This window comes from Salvelinus sp. IW2-2015, linkage group LG4q.1:29 (genome assembly GCF_002910315.2).
Source record: "Salvelinus sp. IW2-2015 linkage group LG4q.1:29, ASM291031v2, whole genome shotgun sequence".
Lineage (NCBI taxonomy): Eukaryota > Metazoa > Chordata > Actinopteri > Salmoniformes > Salmonidae > Salvelinus > Salvelinus sp. IW2-2015.
Genome location: NC_036842.1, coordinates 15,511,105 through 15,533,579, shown reverse-complemented (window position 1 = coordinate 15,533,579; position 22,475 = coordinate 15,511,105). Strand labels below are relative to the sequence as shown.

The window sequence follows — 22,475 nt, the reverse complement described above, 5'->3', positions numbered from 1 at the left end:
TTGTGTGTGGTTTAAAATTGTATTTTGTAGGCCTTCTTTGAACTGAATGTTTATTTTATTTAACTAGGCAAGTCAGTTCAGAACAAATTCTTATTTACAATGACGGCCTACCCCGACCAAAGCCGGACGACGCTGTGCCAATTGTGCGCCGCCCTATGGCTTTCCCAATCACCGCCGGTTGTGATACAGCCTGTTGCTTTCCTGCATGGACTAAAACGAACTTATCAAATAAATAAACAATTAAAGATATGTGAAATTAGACTGAATGAAAATGTCAAATAGTCTACACTAGTAGAATAATTTAATATCCACACAAAATGTATGCTTTTATTTTATGAAAATTATATTTCCATTGGAAAAACAACTGCAGGCTATTCCAGTTTTCCTGACAGTAATGAAGCCTGGTGCAAATGCATTATAGCCCATTACCGATGATTGTAAATAATATTTCCCATTCTATTACAAAGATTTGGCCCAAAAATATTTCAATAGATGATATGGGAATATTTCTTCAAGCTATTATTCCAGAACGGGGGCAGGTCATAAAAAAACATGTTTGAATTGAGACCACAAGAGGGGGCACTTCGACAAATTATAGTATCAGTAAAACCCTGTTATTGCAAAGATAATAGCAAAGACCTACACTGACTGTACAAAACACCTTCCTAATTTTGAGTTACACAGTTGCGTCAAGTTGGCTGGATTTCATTTGGGTGGCGGACACAGGAAATTGTTGAGTGAAAAACCCAGAAGCGTTTCAGTTCTAACAAACCGGTTACCCTGGCACCTACACCCCGCTCAAAGGCACATAAATATTTTGTCTTACCCATTCACCCTCTGAATGGCACAAACACAATCCATGCCTCAATTGTCTCAAGGCTTAAGTCATTCTTTAACCTGTCCCCTCCCCTTCATCTACACTGATTAAAGTGGATTTAACACGTGACATCAATAAATGGATCATAGCTTTCACCTACCTGGTCATTCTATGTCATGAAACGTTAAGGTGTTTATAATGTTATGTACACTCAGTGTCTACGTTTACGAGCTACTTGCAGCTTAAAATCTTGAAAACAAAAGGACATTCAAACAAGACTAAATGAGGTGCATTAGTGCAATCTAGCAAGACGCTCTATGTATCCTGCAGAGAAGTAACAAGTAGCATGTTGATCAAGAAATGTAAGCATAATTTTTCCTATGTTAATAGAGAAAATAAAGATACAAAAAAAATACGTATTTGTACAAAGCCATGCCATTGGATCGTTTATTTTATTATTATCATAAATATGTAACGTAAACTGGATAGTCTCTTTTACAACCAATCACACATCTTTAGAGAGCATTACAAACAGATAGTCATGACATAAATATATAACATGCCTTGCATATCTTAAATACTCTTGCATAATCTATAATGCTCTATCAGTAATAAATACTGTTAAGTTTAAAGCCACAGTCGCATTGCACACATGTGATATGCAATAAAACAAAGAGAGTAAAGTTAAGCCACTTGGTGATGCTGTTTCTCAGTCTGGGAGATACTCGAGGTAAATGAAACAGTCTCTCATGCAGCTAAGAGGGGCAAAAGGGTGGCTCAGTCGTCAAAGTCTGGAATGTCGTCATAGGAGTATCCGCGGTAACCCTTGGAGGCGTAGTAGGCGATTCGTAAATGGTAGAATCCAGGAAGGAACACAAGGATCCCAATGATGAGGACTGGAACTGTACGGTCCGGGTGCTGAAAAATAATTGCCTATTTAGTCTATGTATCACAATCAGTGCCTGATTAACAAATTAGCCTGTGTTTCAGTACCTTTCACAGAGAGGCGCGCACACACACAGATACAGGCACTCTATCCATCAAATTACAATTTGGCACATATGTATCATACAACACCACAACCCTCTGACAAGGCAGGGCTGTAAGAGGAAGTACTAGTAGGCATACTGACCCCCACATGGCCAGTCAACACACACAGCATTTATTCTCCAAGTGATGTCACACTAGAGGGAGTGTGCTAGAAATGTAGTACTGTAGGTGGTCAGTGTCCATGTTTCATGGCATGCAAAGATGTAAATAGGTTTTAATTTAGGGGGTTGTTTTGATGTTATGCGCACACACTGTTGAGATGAGAACTCTTGAAATATCTGGAATTGAATGGTCACTGATCTACATGGGTGTGGAATGTGAAATGCACAGACACCCAGGAAAGGAGTACACTTCAAGCTCAATCAACCAGGTGGTGGAGGAACCTAGGAGACCTGATACATTGATGATGTTACTGAAGAGGAAAGCAATGAATAGCCTGCCATTGTCATTTACAATAACATTATAGTATTGTACAGTGCATGACTTGGGATGGAAGAAGTGCAGGAGCTGTCTTTTTCCAAGTCGGTCCATTAGACTATGTCCACCAAAATTCACAAATTACATTATACTATAGAGACCTCTGATTATTCAAATTTTTCATGACTTTTAAAAACATTTTCATGACTATAGCCTACATTAACAAGTAAGCATTTTGAATGGAAAGCTGCTGTGTGATCCCATGTAGACCTACCACCTCCTGCCGTTTTAACCTTGATCAAGGCACTTAGCACCCCACATAGATCTGCACTGTTAGTCACACGTTGTCAGCATGTGGTCAACCCTCCATCTGGAGAGCTCCTGGGTGTGTAGGCTTGGCTTTTTCAACATTACAAACAAATACTTGGGATCAAATAGATAAGGTATGCTACTTCAAAGCAATGTATCTAACTATACATGTTTATGCACAGCAAGTTATTTGTCAATTAGGCTATTCTTAGAATATATTTTACGTTGTCGTAATTACATGGCTACTGTGTAATAGAGGGGAATCCCAGCTTTTATTTAGGCTCTACAGTGCTGGTGGAAAGGCAACAATGAAATGAATGCTTAGTTAGCTATAGTTAACTAGTGAGATAACTGCTACAAGTTATGTTTTGAACTGGTGATCTAGTTAGTCTGTCTGTCATTTTATACTTGCTGCTGAAATGTCGCGCTCTGTCTCCACCGGCAATAGCCCACTCGCACTGGCACACACGCAGCACCACAGACAGGCACTGAAGGGTCATTCCAATAAGGGCTCCCGAGTGGCGCAGCGGTCTAAGGCACTGCATTGCAGTACTAGAGGCGTCACTACAGACCCTAGTTCGATACCGGGCTGTATCACAACCGGCCGTGATCAGGAGTCCCATAGGGCAGCGCACAATTGGCCCAGCGTCGTCAGGGTTAGGGGAGGGTTTGGATGGGGTAGGCCGTCATTGTAAATAAGACTTTGTTCTTAACTGACTAAATTAAAAGATGTAATGGCTGATATGTAGTTTTTTTTTTATTGATTGATCATATTTAAGTGTTTTCATGAATTACATTAACAATTCTGAAATTAATTTCCATGACCTTACAAACCCTCATTTGACAACTTGGAACAGCGCATCATGCCATTCAGGCTGGCACATGTTCAATCTGCGCAATCTCAAACAGCCTACTGTCACTCAGATTCACAGACTACTGGGCAAATAAACTTGAACAAAGCGGAATCAGGAAATGAATGCCCACTCTTCATTGCTATTCAATGAAGATCCTGCCTTCATTCCACTTTGATCAACCTTTTTTTGCCTCAGTGTGTGAATCTGGGCCAGCGATAGATTACTTTGTTTTTATAGAGGAGCCGGACAATTTCAAAGTCATCACATAATACTGTAGTACTGTAGGTGATGTTGCTGCTGATTGTTTCTTTCAAGCCAGGATATCAGCCCACCAAAGGGCACCGTTGTTTTATGTAGTCAAGCTACTGCAATGACGTCATATACACTACATGGCCAAAATTATGTGGACACCACTTCAAATGAGTGGATTCAACTAATTCAGCCATACCCTTTCCTGTTTCAGCATGACAATGCCCACATGGACAAAGCAAGGTCCATACAGAAATGGTTTGTCGAGATTGGTGTGGAAGAACTTGACTTGCCTGCAGAGCCCCGACCTAAACCCCATCGAACACCTTTGGGATGAATTGGATTACCGACTGCGAGCCAGGCCCAATCGCCCAACATCAGTGCCCGATCTCACTAATGCCCGTGGCTGAATGGAAGCAAGACCCCGCAGCAATGTTCCAACATCTAGTGGAAAGACTTACCAGAAGAATGGAGGCTGTTATAGCAACAAAGGGGGGACCAAGTCCATATTAACAGCCATGATTTTGTAATGAGATGTTAGACGAGCAGGTGCCCACATACTTTTGGCTATGTAGCGTATGTATGTCTGTGAGCTACTCACCGAAACTTCTATGGATCCTGCAAGGAGAAGCGCACCGATTACAATCAGTAAGGAGCCAATCAGGAAGAGGAATGTAGCCAGGGCAATAGCCTTGTAGGGAACTTTGGGAGGGCTTTTCTTGAACTGTTTGGTATAAAAAGGTAAAAAGATTAGATTCATAATAACCAAGACAACCACAGGTTACAATGATATGTGATATGACAGAGATTACCGAAAAAGGCTCAACTATAGGTAGTTGGGAGTTAGAGATATGCATGTAATGCAACATCCGGTTGTCTGTGTCTCACCTGCAAGTCAATGTAGCCATCCTCATCGCCAGCTAGTCTTGAGTACTTAACTTTGTTACTGGATACCCCACCACCAGCAACAGTGCTGCGTGCAGGCATCATTACAAGACAGGGGCTGTGTCAGGATGGAGCAGGCGACAACTTGAATGGCATTCAAATAACATGCAAACTCATATAGACTATATAACAGAGTCCAGAAAGCGATATATGCATAGCTAGTTATAACTTACATAAGTAGCTATAGCTAGCTAAGTACTGTACAGACAGAGTAACTAGCTAGTCGCTACAGGCACACAACTTGGGAGGCAAAGGCACTGCACAACAGAGGTGTATTCATTACGCCGACTCTGTTGCAAAACATTTTGCATCAGAAACGGCTTATTACTCCAAACAGAAAACGTTTTGCAACGAAAACGAGTTTATTGGGACAAATTCAGGTAGGTCCCTCCCTGTTTCAAATCAAATGTATTTGTCACATGCTTCGTAAAAAACTGGTGTGGACTAAGTGAAATACTTAATTACGTGCTCTTCCCAACAATACAGAGAGAAATAAAATAGAGAACTAATATGAAAGCTTTGTATTTGTAGTCAACTTTGTTCTGAAGTTATCGATGGTCACAGAAAGGCGGAGAAACCATGTGATTTTAAGTTTAGCGGAGATCTTCTGTGTATTAAGTGACGCGGGAGGGCACAAATTGAAGGTTACGTATGTAACCACGGTTATGTGAGCTATATGGATCACTCCAATATATTGATATTTACTCCCGTGTACACCAGTGTCACGGCTGGGGTCCACCCCTATATATAGACCCCATGGCCGCAACACACGTTCTCTACATAATTTGAGGCGCTGTAGCACCGTAGAGGATTGGAGTGATCCATATAGCGCACATAACCATGGTTACATATGTAACCTTCGTTATGTTTGACTATATTGGATCACTCCAATATATATTGGTATACCCGTACCAGATTAGTCAGTGCTAGAGAGACCTGGCCAGCCAGCGGCAAAGTCCCAGAGTGGGACCGAGCCGCAGGGGCTATCAATGTGGGGGGGTCCCGCGGTCCCGCCACAGTCCCCCGAAAGGGAGGCGATGCCCAGGACTGCTGAACCAACCAACTAGTACCGCTGAACCAACCCAATAGTACCTAGCAAAGGTGCAAGAGGAAGCCCAGCTGGCCGCAACACAGATCTCAGCGAGGAGCACTCCTCTCAGTAGAGCCAAGGAAGCAGCCACACCTCATGTTGAATGTGCCACCACAGATCCCAGCACTGGCATGCCAGCCAGGCAGTACGCTGTTGTAATCGTGTCCATGATCCAGTGAGAGCCTTTGCTTTGATAGCCCAGCCCCCAGGACTCTCTCACCATAGCAGACAAAGAGCTGGTCTGTTGTTCTCACTTGTCCAGGAGTGAGGAGATCTCCAGCCGCAGGGTTTTCAGAGGGTCGGCCACCGTGGTGACACGAAGGCCCCTGAAGGACGGGGTCCGGCACCTGAATTGGAGTTGGTACCCCTCGAGCATTGTGGACAACACCCAGGGGGACTCCACAACCTCATCCCACTTTACCCTTTGAGACCGAGAGAAGCGGCCGAGGAAGGGTGTGTCAGGGGTCCTGCCTCTCCTCTGGCGCCCTGAGCGCCTGCGTCTCCCAGGCACATCCCTATGGTAGTGACGGTTAACACCATCACACCTGTCAAAGGGAAGCCATAAGCTCAGCCAAACCAACAAGGCCATGAAGCAGGGGTCAGACGCCCTGGGAGAGCTTATGTCGTGACCCGCTTGGAGGAATAGGAACCCGGTGAGGGATAAATTACCAAGTACCTCTGCAAAAAACGGGGAAGACCTGTGTGGGAAAACCGGGCTGTTGCTTCACCGCACGCTGTGCCCCTCCCCGCTTTTGTCCCTTAGCACGAGGCGATTGGGCAGGAGAGGGGCCCCACCGTCGTTCGGGTGCAGGTGGGTGGCGACGGTCCGTCTGCCTTGGACCCAGGGCCTGAGGCGGCGGCATGAACCGTCTCAGGGTCTCCCGGTCCCTACGGACCTTTTCAGTCTGCTCTAGAATGTCATCAGCCCTGGGGTGATGGGGTGAGTGGCAAATGTGCTCTGGAGAGCAGCTGGCAGATGCGATTGAGCCAGCCAGAGATGGCGCAGGGAGGTAACCACCTGCACCGTCCGTTGGCACAGGCCACATCCCTCTGGAGCAGGGAAAGCAGGCAAGACACCTCAGTCTCTTCCTGGAGTAGCTCTTATGTGCCCTCCTGCAGCCGGGAAAACAGAATCTGCAGCAGCAGTTGATAAGGCGGCCAAGAGAGCAGAGGGACCCATATGTGGCTTTCAAGTCCGCATCAAAGACTCTGGGGGGTCCCGCCTTCAGTCGCGGGTTCCACCCTGGCAGAGGCCCAGCTCTCCTGCAAGGTCTTGCAGAACTCAGCAGAGATGGGGACAGATGGAGTCATCGCCATCCACCAGTTGATGTCCAGTGCAGTGGTTACCCAAGTGAGTAGGCTCCTCATAGCCTCGAGCCGCTGAGGACGATGAAGCCCTGTTGGCGGCTTCTGATGGCCTGTCAGCCTCACTCACAGTGAACAGTGCCAGCACCGTCCCCCAGGAACAGCCTATTACTGGTCAACATGGAACAGTTGTCATCGCCATCGAAGCTATCAACCTCCTGACGCAGGGCATGCACTCTCCATTCAAGGTGGTCCCAGCGGTCCGACTCATGCCCCCGTCCAGGACTGGCAACAGATGGGCTCTGCCTGCAGTGGCTCCTGCCATGCTTCCTGGGAGGGGTACTGGGCCCAGTAGAGGGACTAACAGCTCGTTGCCGCACCACTCCTGATGGATGAAGTTCGTCCCCAGCCTGAGCCCGGCCAACCCACTCGCGCATGGCCTCCAATTGTGCAGGCGTTCTGAGAACACCACACAAAACAGGCATCCAGTAGGGAGCTCCACCACTCTCTCCGTGTGGCTCATACCCAGGCAGTGCATACATAAGGTATGCGGATCCCCAGGGGGGATGGCACCATCACACCGGTCACAAAGGGAAGCCATAAGCTCAGCCAAGCCAACAAGGCCGCGAAGCAGGGGTCCGACACCCTGGAAGAGCTATGGCGTGACCCGCTTGGAGAAATGATAAATTATCCAGTACCTCTGCATACACAGGGGAAGACCCCTGTGGGAAAAACAGGCAGACAAAAGAAAACAGCAACCAGGTAGATTTTTTTTATTCGTTTTATGACAACTGCAATACTACCTAGCCGGTTTAATATCTATGCAGTAAAAACAGCACCATATAGAGTTACGCCAGTTAAGGAACTCCAAAGTTAACGTCCCAATGTAGTGGAAAGCCCACCACGACAATCACACACTGCAAGGGAAAGAACAAGTAAAAACCCTGCAGGATAATTAGCAGAGAACCTGCGCAGCATGTTAAAGCAATTCACAACACACATATAGAACAAGCCAGTCGGCAAGTTGTGTAAGGTAAATTAGTTTGTGGCAGCAAGTTCCACCAATATATTAATTCACATGGAGTCGTAGTGTATCACTAACGAAACACAAGCACGACAGATCAACCGCGTGCAGTGAGTCGAGCACTCAAGAGGTCCTGGCGATGTGGCCAGTGAGTATACTTCAACGCAAGATATTACACTTATCAGTGACTTACCAAGCGAAATTCTGAAAGTTGCTACCTCAAAACATACGGACGTCCGCCGAGAAAATTAAAGAGAACTTGTGTCGCGGCCATGGGGTCGGACCCAGCCGTGACACAGGTGTACGCTGTTGTAAATCTGTAAATTCTCACCTCGGATGTATCCCAATATAGTGAAACATAACATCTAACGCATGTAGCTGTTCTACGAATGGCCTGAGACAGGCGCTAGATTACGAGCATTTTCTAGTTCAACGTTAATAACGATGGTTTTGTGAAACAGCTCGGAGATTTAACGATGCTACTACTAAGGTGATAACGATGAATTTAGCCTTTAAAATGTTTTGGGGAAACTGGGCCGTGTTATTGACAGTCACGTTAGCTAGCTAACGTTACATTCAACGGGGGTGTATTCATCACGGAAACCGTTTATCAATTAATAAGCAAACAGAGCAAAACGGTTGTTTCTATTCGACAAAATTCAGGGAGGCCCCTCCCCGTTTCGTTTGCTTCCGTTTAAGAAACGTTTTATAACCGAATCGGCGGTATACACCCCTGATGAGCTGGCATAGCTTGCTAGCTAAATAAACATTACCTCTCACCTGTATTACTGCTGGACGAAAAATAATAAGTGACATCAATGTAATACTATTTTCCCCAATAAATGCTCATTTCGCGGTAGTGATATACTTTTCAAATAGCTACAGTGTTTTGTTCACTTGTTTTCTATCTACAGAACTTCACCAAGCCCTCTGTCTGCTTCCTTGTTTTCCCGTATTCGTGGCTGCGTGCGCAAGAATTGGTCACCAACGTACAGCCTTCTACGGTTCACAGACAGTCTCGAGCGGCCATATTGTTAAGGGCACAGTAAATAGACTGGTAGGCATGCTACCCCTGGCTCCTCTTTATACAACTAGTAGTATAATAAGCAATATGGCAAACAAAACTGAATGACTTTTGTAATAACTTGGGTGACTAGCCCTACATGTTTTTTCCTAACTCTAATATGTGATTATATGAATAAAACGATAAGTATTCACTCACTATCAGCTATCATTGTAGCTTGTTAAAATGGTAGCTGTTATGAAAACCTCTACATGCATTGGTGATCTCCAAACCAATTATTTGGTTTGAAATGCTATACAGACACCTTAACTTTCCTGCCTGAGAAATGGAAATAAATCTTTTTTTGCACCTACAAAAACGTACAACACGGAAAATGATGTACAATTGGATAATTAAATGTATGATAAGTAATCATGGCCTCTTATGCTAATTAAAATCAGACCTGGATATTTTGATTGATTAGGAGACAAACCAAATATAATAGCATAAATAGTTATATTTGGTTGTATTACTATATGGTTTATGAACCATCTCTGATAATAGCAAACTAAACTAAATCAAATCAAATGTTATTTATCACATGCAGCAAATACAACTGGCTTAGACTACAGTGAAATGCTTGCTTACAAACCTTTCCAAACGATTCAGAGTTTAAAAAAAAAATAATACAAAAAGTCCAGGATCCAGTTGCAGAGGGAGGGGTTCAGTCCCAGGCTCCTAGCTTTGTCTGATGCTATAGTACAGTAGATGCTTCAATTCAATAACATTAGCAGTCAGCTCACATGTAGAGACGCAAGAAGCCATATGAGTGGCTACTAGTCTGCAAGTCCACTCTAATGAGATGCAGAATCCAATTAGAATCGACACAATTTCTTTGAAACGCTAACCTGGCTATTGTAGTTAAGAAAGAAAAAAACAATGCCATTCAGTTGATGGATTTATGTCTTGCCAGTTCATATAATTTACTCCCTTTATAATATTGTTGTTTTTCTGATGGAATCAGTTTTAGTCTGTGGTGAGTGTTAGAAGAGGGGTACAATTGATTTCACAGCTAAGCTATTAGATGCCGTCATTTTGCTGCCCTGCATAGTGTGTGGGTGTACCGTAAGGCTGGTTCAGTACTAAGCTGGCTGCATGGAATGATGGTTGATTGAAGCTTTTTTTATGTTGATGTGTGTTGCAGACCATGGTTATTATAGTCTTGTGTTTATATATTCGTTTTTTATTTGAAATTCAGTTTAGTTTGTTCGTTTTCAGATAAACTTGACTCGTTTTTATTTACTTCAATTTTATAACAACATTTCTATATCAATTAAAAAATATTACTTAGCTTTAGTTTCAGTTTTATTGTTAGGGACAGAAAGTCGCCTATGCGTGGGAGGCTAGGAGCCATGTACAATGCATTCAGAAAGTTTTCAAACCCCTTTATTTAATTGATTAGACGTGATTTGGAAAGGCACACACATCTCTATATAAGGTCCCAAAGCTGACAGTGCATTTCAGAGCAAAAACTGTCGAGGCACAGATCTGGGGAAGGGTACCAAACATTTTCTGTAGCATTGAAGGTCCCCAAGAACACAGTGGCCTCCATCATTCTTAAATGGAAGAAGTTTGGAACCACCAAGACTCTTCCTAGAGCTGGCTGCCAAGCCAAGCTGAGCAATCGTGGGAGAAGGGCCTTGGTCAGGGAGATGACAAAGAACCTGATGGTCACTCAGACCGAGCTCCAGAGTTCCTCTGTGGAGATGGGAGAACCTTCCAGGAGGACAACCGTCTTTGCGGCACTCCACCAATCAGGCCTTTATGGTAGAGTGGCCAGACGGAAGCTACTCTTCAGTAAACGGCACATGACAGCCCAGTTGGAGTTTGCCAAAAGGCACCTAAAGACTCTCAGACCATGAGAAACAAGATTCTCTGGTCTGATGAAACCAAGATTGAAGGATGGTGGCAGCATCAGGCTGTGGGGAAGTTTTTCAGCGGCAGGGTCTGGGAGACTAGTCAGGATCGAGGGAAAGATGAATGGAGCAAAGTACAGTGAGAACCTTAATTAAAACCTGCACTCAGGACCTTAGACTGGGGCGAAGGTTCACCTTCCAACAGGACAACGACCCTAAGCACACAGCGAAGACAACGCAGGAGTGGCTTCGGGACATGTCTCTGAATGTCCTTGAGTGGCCCAGCCAGAGCCCGGACTTGAACCCAAAGTGATGCTCTTCATCCAATCTGACAGACCTTGAGAGGATCTGCAAAGAAGAATGGGAGAAACTCCCCAAATACAGATGTGCCAAGCTTGTAGCGTCATATCCAAGAAGACTCGATGCTGTAATCGCTGCCTGTAAAACTAGTTTTTGCTTTGTCATTACGGGCTATTATGTGTAGATTTGACGAGGAAAAAATACTATTTAATCGATTTTAGAATAAGGCTGTAACGTAACAAAATGTGGAAAAAGTCAAGGGGTCTGAATACTTTCTGAATGCACTGTATTTGTTGTATAGTTTTTGGGGAATTCACCTCTTGCCACTGTGGGGCAGTAATGCATATGGTGATGGGTCATGTAATAGGTTAGGTTAAGTTGAAAGGTAGACTCCGCAAGATGACGTAGATGCACAAACAACCAGGAGAGTTGAAGTGCGAGGCTAAACTTCTCAGCGTTTTTGGTCCCATAGCTACTACGTTGTGGGAGTGTGAAGCGCACCCGTGCACATGCACAGATACTCTGTGTCACTGTGTGAGAGCAAAGTCTTGCATTGTGCTCCTCTCAAAAATGATGTGATCGAAGGTCATGAAGTTTTCCCTGCAGTCGACTGCAAGTTTTTGCAGTTGGCCTTTACCAAATTCATCCTGCAGCCATCGCCTGTATTGTAGGATGCTCTATTGTCAACCAATCATTAGGGTTTTGTTTGACCCATGTGAACGTGACCAAAGAAATGACTGAAACAGGATTTGTATACAGTGGATATATACATACAAATGTGATATTTGAGGGTCAATCTCACTAATGATTGTTCAATGTGCACACATAATATTAAATTATGATTTCAGTTTTTGTTTGATATGGGGGTTAGTTACATGTTTATTTCGACATTATAAAGAGAACATTTAATAAACAATTGCAACACTGCCCTGTTGATCTGAGCTTTGCTGTTGGAAAACCACATTAGTGTGTGACTTTTGGCTGTCGCAGATGCACCTCCCCCGACTTCACTACTTCGACTTTCCTCCACAGTCAGTTGCTTTAGCCTTACCACTCAAACGCACCCAATATCTGCGGTGCTGCTCGTGGCAACGTCATCTCGCTGAGTCTACCTTTAAATGATGATGTCAATCTTAATGTGACCTGCCAGATTCAGAAGCTTGAAAACCCCAAACTGAACATTATTCATTAGTTTTTATTTTAGTTTGGGAGTCAAAGATAACATTTTCAGTATAGTTTTGTTAATTATTTTATTTCAGTTTACTACATTTTTCCATGATTAGTTTTCATTGTAGTTTCAGTTTGTATTTACTATAATTGTTGCAGAAAGTAAGTAATGCTGCTGAGTGGTTAATTAAATTACTTGATGTGGCATTAAGTGCTTCGGCAAGTATAACTGAGCATGTGTATTTGTGTAAGATTGTGAGTGATTGAAAGAAAGTGAGTGCATCAATTAGTGAGGAGGGAACATGATTGACAGCAACCATGATGTGGGCCAATGTCATGGGAGATACAATGTCTGTGACAAGACAAGATGCTGACAGTGGAATGAACGAGGTGAATGAAAATGAAATTACAAATTGCTTCCAAGATCCTCAGGATAGCAAAAACAGAAGTGATGTATTACTTTTTCCTCCTCTTATTAAATTTTTATTTCCTGGCATCTCAAAATACCACAGCCCTCAGGTCTTGATGAGTCACCATATTGCATACTTTGAGATAGAAGATTGAGAATGGTTTTAGGAGATTTTCTTTTATTTGGTTTATGAACATCATCATGTCTCTGTTTCCTGTTAGTTCCATTCTGGGTACTTGTGCACCACAGGAGGTTGGTGGCACCTTAATTGGGGAGGATGGGCATACGGTAATGACTGGAGCAGAATAGGTGGAAAGGTATCAACAATTTCAAACACATGGTTTCCATGGTTTCCATTCATTCCATTTGATCCGTTCCATCCATTATTATGAGCCGTTCTCCCCTCAGAAGCCTCCACTGCTGTGCACACTCAAACTTCTTCCTGCGTTTTAACAGTAACCCGCGGAACAATTAGACACAGTAATCTCTTAGCACCCAGCCTTCACCCCACTATGAATAATTTAACAATTATCCACCTGGAGCTGATAAGAGGAAATTGTATTTCCCACCACTGAGTGGCGGTAGGAGAAGAGGATGTCTGCATTTGCCTGGCAATGGAGATTGAGTTTTACCCAAACGTAATCAGTTTATAATGTCTGAAGTTTTAAGTGCTATGTTAGGAAAGTTCAGTTGTGAGAGGCTGCCTCCAGTTTAGCAGTAGCAAAGGGTAATCACTGCCTGCTGAGGACTACCACCAGAGGCTTCTCCTGGGGCTTTGATTCTGACTTACCCACCTGCATTTATCTGTATAGATATGTGTTGCTGTATTTCAACCTTTCTTATACTGTTGTTTGTTTGAACACAACAGTGTTTGAATCAAATGACTTGCTAAAACTGAATGGGAAGAGGGGGTTAACTGGAATCAAATTCAACAAGTAACCAAGTAGATGTGCACATTGTCGTGGCCTTTTGACTTGAGAAAGGCTACTAATCTGTGTAGCCATTGCCAAGACCTTCTCCAATGAGTCACACAGTTTGTCTATGATATAACGTTTCTAGATGGATTGGCAAGCAATTGTTGTCCTTCAATATTTGTCAAATTGTTACTGTAGGCACTTACTTGGGCTCAGTTTGAGTTCATCCAAGACTAATTGTAATTACATTAACTTGTGGGAAAACGATTCTGCCGTGCTTTTAATATTCCCTGCACAGCATTCTGTCTCAACACCCATAAGAGAAACAGCACAGTGGTGGGCCAATTACTCTTGTGTTATTCATTTTCATCACGCGCTCTCTCTCTCTCTCTCCCAAAACAAATAAATAGAAAATAAAAATAAAAATCAGGAAATACAATTTTATCAGTAGGCATACAGTGGCAGAATAATTACGGACATGGGGTGAGACAGAACTAACAGGGTGAACATGTTTGCATTTATTCTGCTCAGCTAAATACATGGACATTAAGTAAATGCCTTTGTCACGACTTCCGCCGAAGTTGTTGCCTCTCCTTGTTCGGGTGGTGTTCGGCGGTCGTCGTCACCAGCTTTCCCATTACGTTATTATTATTTCCCTATTTAACCCTCTGGTTCTCATTATGTTTTGTGCGTGATTGTTCCTGTTTTTTGTTAGTCTTGTGTGTTAGGGTTTGTTATCCCTACGTGGATTATTGTACTGTTTATTTTTCCCGAGTAAAGTACGTTTATTTTACTCAGTTTCCTGCGCTTGACTCCGTCCTCACCTATACACCACTAACGCTGACAGAATCACGCACCTAAAATGATGGAGTCAGCAGGTACACCCAGTCCTCCAGTACCAGTGGAGGAACAAGTCCAGCAGCACGTGACGATGCTTCAACATCTTGGCACAGCCATGGATCGCGTGCTGCTCAACATGGAGCGATGGGAAAGAGGGGGTTTTCCTACAACCTCATCAACTTCACTCCAACCTACACCACAACCCACACCGCTGTCCACCCCTCCGTCACCTGGACCCAGTGGGATTCGGCTCTCGCTCCCGGGCGCATATGATGGGACGGCTGCCGGGTGCCAGGGGTTCCTGCTCCAGTTGGAACTCTACCTGGCAACCGTCCACCCGGGCTGCCTCTGGATACGAGAGCGTGTCCCACTCATCTCCTGTCTGTCTGGGAAGGCGCTTGAGTGGGCCAAAGCTGAATGGGGAAGTATTGATGCAGCGTCGGTCCGCTATGAGGATTTCACCCGCCGCTTTCGAGCGGTCTTCGATCATCCACCTGGGGGGAACGCTTTTTCCATCTCAGACAGGGGATGAGGAGCGCACAGGAATTCTCACTGGACTTCAGGACCCTGGCTGCCAGCGCGGGGTGGAATGAGAGGGCACTGATCGACCATTACAGATGTAGTCTACGTGAGGACGTTCGTCGGGAGCTGGCCTGCAGGGATACCACCCTTACCCTCGACCAGCTGGTGGATTTATCCATCCGGCTGGATAACACGTTGGCCACCCGTGGATGTCCGGATCGGGGTCCGTCCATTCCATCCCACAGCACCTCCGTAGATACACCTATGGAGCTCGGAGATGCTGCTCTAAGGGTGACCGGAGGGGGGGCTGTCTCCTGCACTACCTGTGGCCGCAGATGACACACTTCTAGTCGGTGCTGGAGAGGTTTCCCAGGAAGTCGAGACAGCAGGCATTGGTGGATCATCCCAGGTGAGTATGCACCCAACTCACCCAGAGCCTCCTGTTGCGCACATGTTTATATCTATAGAATTTCCTGAGTTTTCCCCGCATTCCCAGCATAAGGCGCTAGTAGATTCAGGTGCAGCTGGGAACTTTATTGACCGTTCATTTGCACTTAGATTAGGGATCCCTATTGTTCCTGTTGATGTGCCCTTCCCTGTACATGCCTTAGATAGTCGTCCTTTAGGGTCGGGTCTGATTAGGGAGGTCACGGCTCCACTATGTATGATAACGCAGGGGGGTCATGAGGAAAGGATTAGTCTATTCCTGATTGATTCTCCTGTGGTGTTGGGGTTTCCCTGGTTGGCCTATCATGACCCCACTATTTCGTGGCAACAGAGGGCTCTCAAGGGATGGTCACATCAGTGTTCAGGGAGGTGTATAGGTGTTTCCATAGGTGCAACTACGGTGGAGAGTCCAAACCAGGTCTCCACCATAGACATCCCCCCTGAAGATGCCGATTTGGCTCTCGCCTTCTGTAAAAAGAAGGCTACTCAACTACCACCCCATCGACGGGGGAATTGTGCGATAAATCTCCAGGTAGACGCAGCACTTCCCAGGAGTCACGTGTATCCTCTGTCACAGGAGGAGACTGCGGCTATGGAAACATATGTCACTGAATCTCTGGGACAGGGATACATTCGGCCTTCCACGGCCTCCACGAGTTTATTTTTTGTGAAGAAGAAGGATGATGGTTTACGCCCGTGCATTGACTATAGGGGTTTAAATCAGATCACAGTGAAGTATAGTTACCCTCTGCCTCTCATAGCCAGTGTGACCGAGTCATTGCATGGGGCGCGCTTTTTCACAAAAATTGGATCTCAGGAGTGCTTACAACCTGGTGCGTATCCGGTAGGGGGATGAGTGGAAGACGGCATTTAGTACAACCTCTGGGCACTATGAGAACCTCGTCATGCCGTACGGGTTGATGAATGCTCCATCTGTCTTCCAATCGTTTGTAGATTACATTTTCAGGGACCTGCAGGGTGTAGTGGTGTATATAGATGACATTCGAATATACTCCGCTACACGCGCCGAGCATGTGTCTCTGGTGCGCAAGGTGCTTGGTCGACTGTTGGAGCATGACCTGTACGTTAAGGCTGAGAAATGTATGTTCTTCCAACAGTCCGTCTCCTTCCTAGGGTACCGCCTGTCCGAGTCAGGGGTGGAGATGGTGAGTGACCGCATTTCAGCCATGCATAATTGGCCGACTCCAACTACGGTAAAGGAGGTGCAGCGGTTCTTAGGGTTTGCCAACTACTACCGGAGGTTTATCTGGGGTTTTGGGCAGGTAGCGGCTCCCATTACCTCTTTGCTGAAGGGGGGACCGGTGCGACTGCAGTGGTCAGCTGGGGCGAACAGAGCTTTTTGTTAACTGAAGGCTCTGTTTACCTCGGCTCCTGTGTTGGCTCATCCTGATCCCTCTTTAGCGTTCATAGTTGAGGTGGACGCGTCCGAGGCTGGGATAGGAGCTGTGCTGTCACAGCGCTCGGGTACGCCACCAAAACTCAGCCCCCGTGCGTTCTTTTCGAAGAAGCATAGCCCAACAGAGCGAAACTATAATGTGGGGGACCGGTAGCTGTTGGCTGTTGTCAGGGCTCTGAAAGCGTGGAGGCATTGGCTTGAGGGGGCTCAACACCCTTTTCTCATTTTGATTGACCACCGCAATCTGGAGTACATCGGGCGGCGAGGAGAATGAATCCTCGCCAGGCAAGGTGTGCCATGTTTTTCACCTGTTTTGTGTTCACTCTATCATACATACCAGATTCCCAGAACGCTAAGGCAGACGCATTGTCTCGGATGTATGACACAGAGAAGCGGTCCACAGATCCTACTCCCATACTTCCGGCTTCTTGCCTGGTGGCACCGGTGGTATGGGAGGTTGACGTGGACATCGAGCGGGCGTTACATGCGGAGCCTACTCCCACCCAGTGTCCAGTTGGACGTAAGTACGTTCCGTATGATGTTCGTGATCGATTGATTTGTTGGGCTCATACGTCACCTTCCTCTGGTCATCCTGGCATCGGTCGGACACTGCGCTGTCTTAGTGGGAAGTACCGGTGGCCCACTTTAGCTAAGGACGTGAGGGTGTATGTTTCCTCCTGCTCGGTGTGCGCTCAGTGCAAGGCACCTAGACACCTACCCCAAGGGAAATTACAACCCCTACCTGTTCCACAGCGGCCGTGGTCCCACCTATCGGTGGATTTCGTGACGGATCTTCCTCTGTCACAAGGGAACACCACTATTCTGGTTGTTGTGGATTGGTTTTCTAAGTCTTGCCGTCTCATTCCTTTGCCCGGTCTCCCTACGGCCCTACAGACTGCGGAGGCCCTGTTTACCCACGTCTTCCGGCACTACAGGGTGCCTGAGGATATAGTGTCTGATCGGGGTCCCCAGTTCACATCAAGGGTCTGGAGGGCGTTCATGGAGCGTCTTGGGGTCTCGGTCAGTCTTACCTCAGGGTTTCACCCCGAAAGTAATGGGCAGGTGGAGAGAGTTAACCAGGATGTGTGTAGGTTTCTGCGGTCTTATTGCCGGGGCAGTGGTCGGTTTACATCCCCTGGGCAGAGATGGCCCAAAACTCTCTCCTCCACTAACCTGTTTCAGTGTGTACTAGGTTATCAGCCGGTTCTGGCACCATGGCATCAGAGCCAGATGGAGGCACCTGCGGTGGATGATTGGTTTCGGCGCTCGGAGGAAACCTGGGACGCAGCGCATGTACGCCTGCAACGGGCCATCAGGCGACAGAAGGCGAGCGCCGACTGCCACAGCAGTAAGGCCCCGGTGTATGCACCGGGAGACCGGGTCTGGCTCTCGACCCGAAACCTGCCCCTTCGCCTGCCCTGCCGGAGGCTGGGTCCGCGGTTTGTGGGGCCATTTAAAGTCCTGAGGAGACTGACCGAGGTATGTTATAGGTTACAACTTCCCCCTGATTATCGTATTAACCCCTCGTTCCATGTGTCTCTCCTCAGGCCGGTGGTGGCTGGAACGCTCCAGCAGTCCGAGGTGCCGGAGGTTCCTCCACCCCCTCTGGACATCGAGGGGGCCCCGGCTTATACTGTGCGGGCCATCATGAACTCTAGGCGTCGGGCGAGGGGCCTTCAGTACCTCGTGGAGTGGGAGGGGTACGGTCCGGAGGAGAGATGCTGGGTGCCAGTGGAGGACATACTGGACCCTTCCTTACTACAGGAATTTCATCGTCTCCACCCAGATCGCCCTGCGCCTCGTCCCCATGGCCGGTGTTGGCGCGCTGCTGGAGCCGCGCGTCAAGGGGGGGGGGGGGTACTGTCACGACTTCCGCCGAAGTTGGTGCCTCTCCTTGTTCGGGCGCCGTTCGGCGGTCGTTGTCACCGGCTTTCTAGCTGCCACCGATCCACATTTCTGTTTCCATTTGTTATGTCTTGATTGTACACACCTGGTTCCCATTACGTTATTATTATTTCCCTATTTAACCCTTTGGTTCTCATTATGTTTTGTGCGGGATTGTTCCTGTTTTTTGTTAGTCTTGTGTGTTAGGGTTTGTTATCCCTACGTGGATTATTGTACTGTTTATTTTTCCCGAGTAAAGTACGTTTATTTTACTCAGTTTCCTGCGCTTGACTCCGTCCTCACCTATACACCACTAACGCTGACAGCCTTGCCAATTAAAACATACAATTAGCACTGTTATCCTTACAAAAACCATCTGGACTCTATTGAAGCCTGCATAAATGACACACCCATTCAGCAATGCCTTAACATTGTATCCTTTTAACCACGGGCAGAAATGAATGTCAAAGGACCACCATATGAGATACAAATGTATAGTGGAGGCTTAACAAGGGACAGAGATTTGCCTTCACAATGCCTTCAGTGGAGACAATCGTAGGAGGTAGACACCAAGTCTTGAACCTCAGCATGACCTCTCAGTCCAGGGGAGAGAGATTAAGAATGAGACTCCTTCTGTATAATTATCAGAGATATACATTTTTCTCCTAAATCTATGGTGACTCACATGGGTTATGTAACCGATTGGGGTCTTGACCAGGTCTCAAACTTTACAATTTGATTCAAACTTAATCTGGAAATGACACAATTGGTAGAGGCCAACGCCATTTTGCTCCTCCTGCATTGAGAAATGAAATTTAGACATGACAAATGGACATTATGACCTTCCAATTCAAGTTCCATCTTCATTTTCACCAGTCAGTGCCATTTGTCAGATCATGTGTCATCTACATAACGCTATTCATGTGTTCATGTAAACATTCTCTCTGTCACATAACACACAAACACCTACCTTCAGGGCGGACATGACATTAAATGAGAACACTTTGTTTGCCAGCACAGACATTTGGAAATGTGAAAAAATATACATATATTTCTGAAGGAGGGTTGTTTCAGGATTGGTGGAGCCACAGAGTCTGTGGTTGGTTTATTCAGTCAATTCATTCTGTGGATGAAGTAATTTATTATGGCTTGGTTTCAATAGTATTTGCCCTGAGTGAAAGTTGCTAACAGAATCAGAATATCTACCCTGGGAAATCCGAAATGTATTTTTAACTGAACACCTCGAGTGGCACAGCAGTCTAAGGCACTGCATCTCAGTGTAAGAGGTGTCACTACAGTCCCTGGTTCAAATCCAGGCTGAATCACATCCGGCCGTGATTGGGAGTCCCATAGGGCTGCGTACAATTGTCCAGGTTTGGCTGGGGTAGGCCGTCATTGTAAATAAGAATTTGTTCTTAACTGATTTGCCTAGTAAAATAAACATTAGTCAAAACATATCAATTTGCAGTGCATATCACTCGAAAAAATATATTGGAGCTATAGCAAACAAAAGAGTTGCTCGCTAAAATTACATTTGTCACATTTTGTTGACAGTACAGCAGGTTGTCATAAAATTGAATTAAAACTAATATATAAATTGGGAAAAGATTAACCTCACCTAAGGGAAGCATCAGGTAGTGTTTAAAAGAGACTGGTTCCCGCGCATCAGCAGGGGTGACCGGTCCACTCCTGATCCCTGGTATCGTCCCTTTGGTTGGTGTCCTGCGGCTGGAGCCGAACGCGCCTGGGAGGGGGTACCATCATGTATGCTCTCTCCGGCGCTCTAGGTCGCCATGCTCCCGCATCTCAGCAGAGGTGACCGGTCCGCTCCTGATCCCCGGGATCCTCATTTTGGTCGGCGTCTTGCGGCTGGAGCTGCGCGTCGGGGACGGGTTACTGTCACGTGTGCTCTCTCTCCGGCCTCTAGGTCACCAGGCTGCTCATTATAGCGCGCACCTGTCACCATCGTTACGCGCACCTGCGCATCATCAGACTCACCTGAACACCATCACTTCCCTGATTACCTTCCCTATATTCTTTTTTTGTGTGATGTTCCGTTTATTTTATTAAAACACTCACTCCCTGAACTTGCTTCCCGACTCCCAGCGCCCACCGTTACATTCTTGCAAGACTCATCTGCTAAATCATCAGGCAGCACAAGGAAGGAATGTGATAGGGAAACTATAAACCCAACAAGGACAACAATAACAATTAGGACATAGATAAACCAACAGAGGGAGAAAGAGGAGGGGTTTATGGAGGATAGTTTAGGCCTTGCTAGTGAAACAAGTATTTAGATGAACAAACAAGCAGAAGAGCACGTGGAAAGGAGGTAGAAACATTCTTAACATTGAGAGTATGTTAATTTATGGTAATGTTTTGTTTCATTAACACATTTAATACCTTTTATTTGTATTATTTATAAAAGTGCATTGTTTAAAAAGTGCATTTATCTATAGGTGCATTATTTTAGTAAGTGCTTTCCTCAAGAGACACATGAACATCATTCTAGAGCAGAGTGCATGGTTTAGAGGTCACCATGGAGATGAAGATGGATGCATTCTCTAAGCATTGTTTCAGAGACCTTGCAGTCACGTATCCTGAAAATGTTACAAGTGAGTCAGGAAAAATCAATTCAAAAATCAATTGCAAAGAGATTCCCCAGAGACTCTGAGGGCTGACTTCATCCTAAAAGCAAACAAGGAAATGTGTTCTACACGGATGATCCTAATGCTTAGCACACAGCTCTCCACAAGACCAACAATGAATTTAAAATGTCAGAAAACGTTTGTTTTCTGACATTTTAGGCATCTGTACATTGATTTCACACCCAAATGTAACATTTATGTGGTCCCGTGTGGCTCAGTTGGTAGAGCATGGCGCTTGCAATGCCAGGGTTGTGGGTTCATTCCCCACGGGGGGACCAGGATGAATATGTATGAACTTTCCAATTTGTAAGTCGCTCTGGATAAGAGCGTCAGCTAAATGACTTAAATGTAATTTATATTTATAATAACGACACTGTGATGGTTCAATGTTCAGAGGCCAGTCTGGAACAATTTGTTGCTGAACTTAAAACCTCTCCACTGTCACTACATACAACAGTCTCCACTCCCTCTGTGCCCCAATATGTAGTCTCCAGTGTCCCTCTCCCTCCCTCGCCTGCAGCAAACACAGCCATGAGCATGACTCTCTCACACGTGACACCTGGAATATGGCCTAACGCATACCTGGCCCATCATCCCATCCTCAGCCTGGACTGTTTTTACGACATTGTACAGCTGTACAAAGAGGCAGTCCCCACTTTTGCCAGGACGTTAAAGGATGTTGCTCTGGGTGGCCAGTCCACCTCACCCCACAGTAGCAACAGAACCCTGAGACAAATCAGACGCTCCTTTAGACCTGCATCTGGTGGCGCCTCACAGAGACTGGAGAACAGCCAGCAACACTGCCCCCCACACCACCCTCCACCACTTCTCTACCAGGAACAGCATGCAGATACAATGAGCTATGCCCAAGCCGTACGCAGTCAAAGAGTGCAGAGTTCAGAGCATCGCCGGCCACACTGCCCTCCACACCACTCTCTTCAATTCTCC

The 22,475-nt window shown here is 45.9% G+C and overlaps 1 protein-coding gene across 4 annotated transcripts; it reads right to left on the bottom strand.

Moving 5' to 3' along the window:
* Nucleotides 1-1,234: 1,234 nt before the first annotated feature.
* On the bottom strand, nucleotides 1,235-9,036 carry LOC111961544 (transmembrane protein 230). Of its 4 annotated transcripts, none has more exons than XM_070441930.1 (4): nucleotides 8,841-9,036; nucleotides 4,585-4,725; nucleotides 4,298-4,420; nucleotides 1,235-1,735 (listed from the first exon to the last, which is right to left on the bottom strand). In XM_070441930.1, exons 2-4 carry the CDS (start codon nucleotides 4,684-4,686, stop codon nucleotides 1,595-1,597), a joined length of 366 nt encoding a protein of 121 aa, XP_070298031.1. In that variant the 5' UTR covers nucleotides 4,687-4,725; nucleotides 8,841-9,036; the 3' UTR covers nucleotides 1,235-1,594. The 4 variants fall into 4 exon arrangements, with proteins under 4 accessions (XP_070298031.1, XP_023839667.1, XP_023839665.1 ...); XM_023983899.2 differs by having other exon boundaries at nucleotides 4,585-4,699; XM_023983897.2 differs by lacking the exon at nucleotides 8,841-9,036 and adding an exon at nucleotides 8,392-8,821 and having other exon boundaries at nucleotides 4,585-4,699.
* Between the last annotated feature and the right edge of the window lie 13,439 nt (nucleotides 9,037-22,475).

Bases quoted from the DNA above. Each gene is read 5' to 3' on its own strand.
- LOC111961544 (XM_023983897.2), bottom strand. From the start codon at position 8,420: ATGTTTCACTATATTGGGATACATCCGAG. The intron at 4,421-4,584 runs GTGAGACACAGA...TATACCAAACAG, and splicing joins ATGGCTACATTGACTTGCAG to TTCAAGAAAAGCCCTCCCAA. The intron at 1,736-4,297 runs GTGAGTAGCTCA...ATTATTTTTCAG, and splicing joins CAGGATCCATAGAAGTTTCG to CACCCGGACCGTACAGTTCC.